Source organism: Rattus norvegicus, chromosome 5, assembly GCF_021556685.1.
Source record: "Rattus norvegicus strain SHRSP/BbbUtx chromosome 5, alternate assembly SHRSP_T2T, whole genome shotgun sequence".
NCBI lineage: Eukaryota > Metazoa > Chordata > Mammalia > Rodentia > Muridae > Rattus > Rattus norvegicus.
The window spans coordinates 141990281-141998053 of record NC_141538.1 but is presented as its reverse complement, the minus strand read 5'-3'; the positions used below and the strand labels follow the sequence as shown (position 1 = coordinate 141998053).

Below are 7773 nucleotides of genomic sequence, written 5' to 3'. Positions count from 1 at the left end.
CAGATGTCAGCTAATACATCAAAGAACGTTTTTTCTTCAGAGAACTTTTTTCATCCTGTCACAGTATAAGGAAGTCCCTATAGCAGTTTTACAGCTGTTTGCTTGTTTGTTTGTTTGTTTGAAACAAGATCTCACTATGTAGCCCTAGCTGGCCTAGAACTCATAGAGATCTACTTGCTCCTGTCTCTTAAATTCAGGGATTTAAAGGCGTGAACCACTCCGCCAGGCGCTATTATCTTTCTTTTAAGATTTACTTTATGTGCGAGCGTTTGGTCTTCTTGTATGTGCACCCATATATGTACTCCTGGTGTTGCCGAAGTTAGAAGAGTATGTTGGGTCCCCCGAATCTAGAGTTAAACCGGGGGCCTCTCCCAGAGCAACACATGCTCTTAACCTCTGAGCTGTCTCTTCAGCCAGCCATTATGTTTATTATCAGAAAAGAAAACAGTCACGGGGAGATTGGGAGAGTCACCCAAGTTTTGGGGTCACGGCCCACGAGCTTTAACCACTACGTTTTCTTAGGGCGAGGGAAGCAATACTCTTTCTCAAGTGTGACCTTGCTCAAGTAGCACAACAATCAACTGTCATGACAGTGCTGCTGGCACAGTAGCACGAGGAAAAGTCAGTTTATCCGGCCGCTGGCTGCGCAGGCGCAAACCGCTCTGCTTGGTTTCCCTGGTTGCCGCAGGGACAAGGCCGGCGGTCGATTTACGGCGTCGCGCTCTGTAGATGTCGCACCGCGGGCGTCCTTTACGGCAGGCGTCTGCGTCCTCCTTAAGCCGGCGGTCGTGAGCTGCGCCCAGGGACCTGAGAAGGGCATTGCTGAGGTGCGGTAGGCGCTTGCTGTGTCCGGTCAGCCAAGAAGGTTCGCTAGGGATTGCTCCTAGACAAATTTCCTCTCGTGGGTGACCCAGGTCCGGGCGTGTCCTCCTGCCTTCCCTTCATCCCACAACTCGGTCCCCTCCAGCCCTCCAGAGTGATTCCGCCCTCTGCCGGACTCCTGCCTTGGCCTCCTTCCTACCCTGACATCCCGCTCCTTTTTTGTTTTGAGACATGGTTTTTCTGTGTAGCCCTGGCTGAAATTCATTGTATAGACCAAGCTGGCCTTGAACTCAACGTAGAAGCACCTGCCTCTGTCTCCCAAGGGTTGAGATTAAAGGCGTGCGCTCCATACTGATTTTGATCCCCAATCTCCTGAGACCTCTGCTTTCTTCCTGTTGTGCACCTGACTGAGCAGCCGCTCCAGATTGGAACTTCTGTTGTCATTGCCCGTGTGCGCGTGTGTGCGTTTGCGTGCGTGTGTGCGTGCTCGCGCGCGCAATTGTGTGGGTTCTGGGACTTTTATTCTCCCGAGGGCTTCCTGCCCTGAATCCTTCCTCAGGTTTCCGGCGTGGGTCTTTAGTGCTTATGATGAGCTGTTTCCCCTACTTGCCTGTAACACACACAGTAAATGACTAAAAGAACGGAAGGGAACTTTATAAATTAAATTCGCCCCCAAATTTCTGCGTACAGGATGATGTTGGTGTGTGTGGTGTCTTGCTTTCCAGTCTTAAGCACTTTTGTCATTTGGAATTATTTCGTTCTATGTCAACTTTATTTTGTATTTTCCATATGTCCTTTTTGTTTAATGTCTGTCATATTCTACTGAGCACCAGAATCCATCCATTTCTTTATAGTTGTACATGTAAGTTGTTTGAAATTTCCTGATTTTTTTTTTAATTTTAATTTGACTTGTTCATTTATTTTTAGCAGTTAACTGGCGTCTGCTCGATTTTGCTCTCAAAGCAGAAAACCAGTTGGAAAAACATAGAAATAAATAGTCTTACAGTAATGGACAAAATACTTTTTAAAATTTGTTAAGTTTCAGTTATGTGTGGATGAATGACTGTTGCATGTGCGTGTAGCTGCTCCACGAAGCCACAGACACCATATGCCCTGGAAGCTGGAGCTACAGTTAGTTGTAAACCACCCAAAGTGGTTGCTGAGAGTCCAGTGTGAGTTCTCTGCCAGAGCAGCATGCACTTTTAACCTCTAAGCCATCTCTCCAGCCTAGGACAGACGACTACTAGGAAAGGAGAGACAGAAGAGAGTGTCCGAAAAGACATGTCATCTAGGTTGGGATGGAGAGAATGTTTGGAGCAATGTAAATAAATAAATGTGTGCTTATATTACTTCTTATTCCCTCCCCCCCCCTTTTTTTTTAAAGATTTATTTATTATATATAAGTACACTGTAGCTGTCTTCAGACACACCAGAAGAGGGCATCAGATCTCTTTACAGATGGTTGTGAGCCACCATGTGGTTGCTGGGAATTGAACTCAGGACCTCTGGAAGAGCAGTCGGGTGCTCTTAACCGCTGAGCCATCTCTCCAGCCCCCTCCCCCCTTTTTTTTGGTGGTTGTTTTTTTTTGGGGGGGGGTGTTGGTTTTGCTTTTTTGTTTGAGTCAAAACAATTTTTTCACCCTTGACAAAAATATTCTTATATATGGAAAAATTAAGGGCTGGAGAGATGGCTCAGCAGTTAAGAGCACTGACTACTCTTCCAGAGGTCCTGAGTTCAAATCCCAGCAACCACATGGTGGCTCACAGCCATCTGTAATGGGATCTGGTGCCCTCTTCTGGTGTGTCTGAAAACAGCCACAGTGTACTTATGTATAATAAATAAATCTTTTAACAAATGAATTTTAGTTTCTTATTCCATAAGTTTTGTGAAAGCCCCCAAGTAACTCCAGGAGAACCTATCTAATAAAAATGTTTAGTGATCCTAGCACTTGGAAGATGGGACAGGAGAATGAGGAAGTTAAGGCCATCTTTTACTACAGTGTGACTTAAAGGTAGCCTGGGCTAGATGAGATGCTACCTCAAAAAACCAAAAAGTTTGGTAAGAAGAAATCTGGGGCCTTGGCCTTCACAGACTCGCTATCTCGTTTTTTATCACACTCTCATTTCCTTTGTGTTCGTTTACAGTCATGCCTTTCCTTGATGTGCAGAAAAGGCTGGGCATTAGCCTAGATCGACACTTTATATTCCTAAGTGCTGAGCAGCCTTACAAGAATGCCGCTCGATGCCACGCGTTTGAAAAGGAGTGGATAGAATGCGCACATGGGATCGGTGCTACCCGGGCTAAAAAAGAGTGCAAGATAGAGTATGAAGACTTTGAAGAATGCTTTCTTCGGTTCAAAACGGTGAGAAAATAATGGGTGTGGGGGCTAGGCTAAATTACTTCCCTCCCCTCCCTCTTACTCCCTGTTCTGGCCCTGGTGGGGACTGAATCCAGGGCTTTGTACATGCTAGGTAAGTTCTGTCACTGTCACTAAATCCCTAGTCCCCTGGGCCAAATGCAGTTTGTCCAGCTGATCCTTGGGCAGTGGCTGCTCACTTGTGACTGGGAAGACTCCTGGCACTGAGGCAGTTAAGACCCTTTGGATCTGAGGAGGGCCTGTTCTTCCCTCTTCTTAGCCTGTCTTCTGCTATAACCAGAATCGTGTGTCTATTTAGGCCCTTGTCTTTCCAGTTATCTCTAAAGCAAGGATTCACACTGGCTGTGGTTGGCCATTCGTGAAAAGTTTTGCATGGAGCTGGAGAGATGGCTCATGACTCATCAATCAGCAGCATTGGCTGCTCGTCCTGTCTCAGTGACCACAGGGCAGCTCACCACTCCCTGTAACTCCATTCCCCGTGGATCTGACCCCATCTTCTGGCTTCCACACACACCTGGCACACTTGCAGTGCACAGACACAGACATATATGCATTCAAAACACCCATATATGTAACATACTTTTTACAAAATTAAAAAGAAAACTTTGGGGTGGGACCGTTTCACAGTCATCAAGCCCTCATTGGGGAAGCTGTCACTCCCTGTAGATCTAGCACAGTAAACATCCAGTGACCAACTGGATGTGTTTGTGAGGAAGGTGGAGGCATTCATTGATGACATTGCTTTAGGCAAATTTGACCAGAGGTTCAGAGAGGGAAAGTCTTAGCTGAATGAATTACATAACATGTGGGCCCTAATCTTAGAGAAGGAGACATTGGCTGTAGGCCATCATTTTGCCTGTTTCTATGTTGCAGCTACACCTGCAAATAGAGTTGTTGTTTGATTGATTAGGTTTTTTGTTTGCTTACTTGCTTCAGATGGTTTCCCTATGCAGCTTTGGCTGTCCTGGAGCTCACTCTATAGAACAGACTGGCCTTGAACTCAGAAATGCCTGCCTCAAGGTCCAGAGTGCTGGGATTCAAGGTGTATACCACTATACCTAGCTAAATTTATTTTATCTCTTGAGTTCAGGGAGAAAAATCTAGATTTCTTTTAAATTTATAGCCAAGTTACCTGGATCAAGAAGTTTTAGCAGGTGAGTGGTGTGGTGGTATCTTTAATCCCATCAGTGCATAGTAAGCTACAGGCTGACAGGGATACAGAGTCAGATCTGTCTCTTTAAAAAAAAGGTTTTTGTTGTTGTTTTTTGATGTTTTGTTTTGTTTTTTCAGTGGAGAAACCAGACTTGGAAGGAATAAGACTCAAACTCAAAATATATTTACAAATACCTTGGCTGTATAGCTAGGCTTTCTCTGACTTGATATGACTTAGCAGATCCCATTATTCTAGCCTGTACTCTGCCACGTGGCTGGTTGCCTGTGCTCAGGCACCATGCCCTCATCTCCTCACATCTTCCCAGTGCATCTCCTGCCTGGCTCTATCCCACAATTCTTTCTGCCTTCTGGATGGCCCACCTTCTATTTCCTGGCTAAGCCATAAGCCATAGACTTTTAAATTGACAGGTGATCCATCCATACAATACACAAGATATTCTCTGTATACCTGCCTTCACTGGGTGAGCAGTGGTTCATGGTCAAGGTTACAGGACAACTTTGTGGAGTTGATTCTCTCCTTCTATCATGTGGGTCTGAGGAATTGAACTTTGGACTTCAGGATTACATGGGCAAGGTCCTTTACCCAGTGAGCTAGCTCACAAGCCCACAAATGTATCTCTTAGTAGTATTACAATTACCCATTTTCTTATTTATACTGAGAATATCCTAATTATTAGCTTTCAAGTGTGTATTTTTATATATGTTAGAATTCTGAGTCAGATGTAGTGGTATATGCCTTTAATTCCAGCATTCTGGAGGCAAGGGTAGACCTCTAAATTTGAGGCCAGCCTGGTCAACAGAGTGAGCTCCAGAACAGCCTACACTACACAGAGAAACCCTGTCTCAAAAAAAATTAATTAATTAATTAATTAATTAATAAGGAGATGATAGAAGGACTGGAGAGATAGCTCAGCGGTTAAGAGCACTGACTACTCTTCCAGAGGTCCTGAGTTCAAATCCCAGCAACCACATGGTGGCTCACAACCATCTGTAATGAGATCTGATGCCCTCTTCTGGTGTGTCTGAAGGCAGCTACAGTGTACTTATATATAATAAATAAATAAATCTTAAAAAAAAAGTTTCAGGGGTTGGGGATTTAGTTCAGTGGTAGAGCGCTTGCCTAGCAAGCGCAAGGCCCTGGGTTCGTGGTCCCCAGCTCCGAAAAAAAGAAAAAAAAAGTTTCAAAGAGATTTCCAGTTGATTCTTTTGTTTTTTCAATTAGTTCTTTAAAGATTAATTTAGTGGACTAGAGGTTGGCTCAGCAGTTAAGAGCACTTTCTGCTCTCTCAGAGGATCTGAATTCAATTCCCAGTAAGTGTGCCAAGTGGCTACAGCCATCCCTCAGTTCTCAGATCTGATGCCCTCTTTTCAACTTCTGTGGTTGCTCGCTCTTGCGCAAGTGAACACACACACACATACACACACACACACACACACACACACACACACACACACACACACACACAAAATCTTTTGGAAAAAGGATACACTTTAGGTCCAGGCAGCATTTACCTCACTGTACAAAGCTTTGGGTTAAGGTCCCAGCACAAGGATTTTATTTGACTTTTGAGTTCTCTTTGGAATTGGCTCTGTAGACCAGGCTGAACTCACTCGCAGAGATTCTCCTGCCTCTGTCTGCCTCCTGAGTGCTGGGTTAAAGGCATGTACTACTGTTCCCAGCTGGGAAGTTTTAAAAACAGAAGAAACAAAGGAGAGCCACAGACTCGAGCTCTCACTTTCTGGGTCCTGTTTCCCTTTGCCTTAATGCCATTCTTATCCTCGACAGATAAGGCGGATGCATGAAATCAAGAAACAGCGGGAGAAGCTGATGAAAGAGGGGAAGTACACCCCTCCGCCTCACCATTTGGGCAAGGAGGAGCCCAGGCCCTGAGCAGAGCAGCTAGAAGCTGCTCTCCATGCTCTGTTTTCCGCTGGAGAGAATGTTTAAGGGAAGCACCTTCATCAAGTATGTACAAATAAAGAATTACTCAACCTAGAAACTTAGTCTGTTTTCTTTTGAGCATGTTTTTCAGGGCTGAAAGGTTGTCCTAGTTGCCTCTCCTGATGAATGCCTGGAGAACTGAAGCCCAAACTGGCTAGGGGGATGGTGACTCTAGGCAGCCAGCATTAGAGTGCAATTTGCATAACAAGGCTCATTTTTATTATCCTACATCCTTTGATAACAGCCTTAGGAGTTTGTAGTTCAGTGACCACTGTTTCATAGGGCAGTCTGTTCAAGGTTATTTCAATGCAGAAGATGTTACTCATCTTCAGAGAACTCTTTGAGGTGTGGGAACATCCTTTGAGGAAGGTCACAGTTATTCCTGTGTTCCTTCTACAAATTCCCTTCTTGAGAAGTAGCATAAGTTCTCCTAAGCCTGTCACAAGTGCACCGTGTCTCCCATAAGCTTACTCCAGCGTTGTGGGGAGGACCAACGAGGCAGGGAGGGTTACCCTGTAGACAGGTGTCCTGCTCCTGAGTCTCCTGAGTACTGGGATTATAAGCAGAAGCCGCAGTGCCCTACTCACAATTATTTTTAATAAGTTCTTTTAGTTGATTTAATTTATTTTGGGCACATGTGTGGGCATGCAGGTCTAGTATGGAGTGCAGAGGGCAGCCTGTATTGATTGGTTCTCTCCTTCCACTATGTGGGTCCAAGGGGTCAAATACAGGTCTTGAGGCTTGATGATGGGCACTTTTAGCTCTCCTCTGGGCCATTTCAGTGCCCACAGTTATTCTGTGCATTTAGAAATGCCTGACCTCATACATTAAAAGTTAATATTAAAAATATTATTTTCTAAAGGCCTGCTGTATATGAGATACTTCAATCATGTTAACTTATTTAAGAGAGCAAGCAGAATGTTCTCTTAGAGACTGTCTCCAAAAAAAAAAAAAAAAAAAAAAAAAAGTCCCAAATTCCTGTACAGGAGTTTTATTCTTATTTGAAATAGTTTCTCTGTTTAACCCTGCTTATACTGAACCTTGCTGTGTAGACCATGTTAGTCTAAAACTCACAGATCCACCTACCTGTGCCCTCTGAGTAGTAGTTAAAACCTTGCCCAGCACACACTGGTTCATTTCCAGCTCCACGTGATGGCTCACTGCCACCTCTAATGCCAGGGGATCCAATGTTCTAGAGTCAGCACTGAGCACACATGAAGTACACACATATACATACAAGCAAAACATGCATACATGTGAAATAAGTCATTTAAAAGATGAGAGAAATTCAGACTGGGGTAGGGGGTGGATGTTTTGTGGGTTGTGTGGTTTTTGTTTTGCCTTACATGTAGGAATGTGTACCAGCTGAGTGTGGTGTAACAAAAATGTCAATAGTATACACACTACCCCTAGTTTTCCGGTGTGCTAGGGATCAAACTCGGTGCTTCTTTTTCTTAA

At 44.4% G+C, this 7773-nt stretch overlaps 1 protein-coding gene across 4 annotated transcripts; it reads left to right on the top strand.

Annotated features, from left to right (window-relative positions):
* The first annotated feature begins 757 nt into the window (after positions 1-757).
* Positions 758-6373, top strand: Ndufs5 (NADH:ubiquinone oxidoreductase subunit S5). 4 transcript variants are annotated; one of them, NM_001437050.1, is given in 3 exon segments: positions 758-827; positions 2968-3185; positions 6160-6373. In NM_001437050.1, coding segments are annotated over 2 exon segments (321 nt in total). In that variant the 5' UTR covers positions 758-827; positions 2968-2969; the 3' UTR covers positions 6265-6373.
* The last annotated feature ends 1400 nt before the right edge of the window (positions 6374-7773 follow it).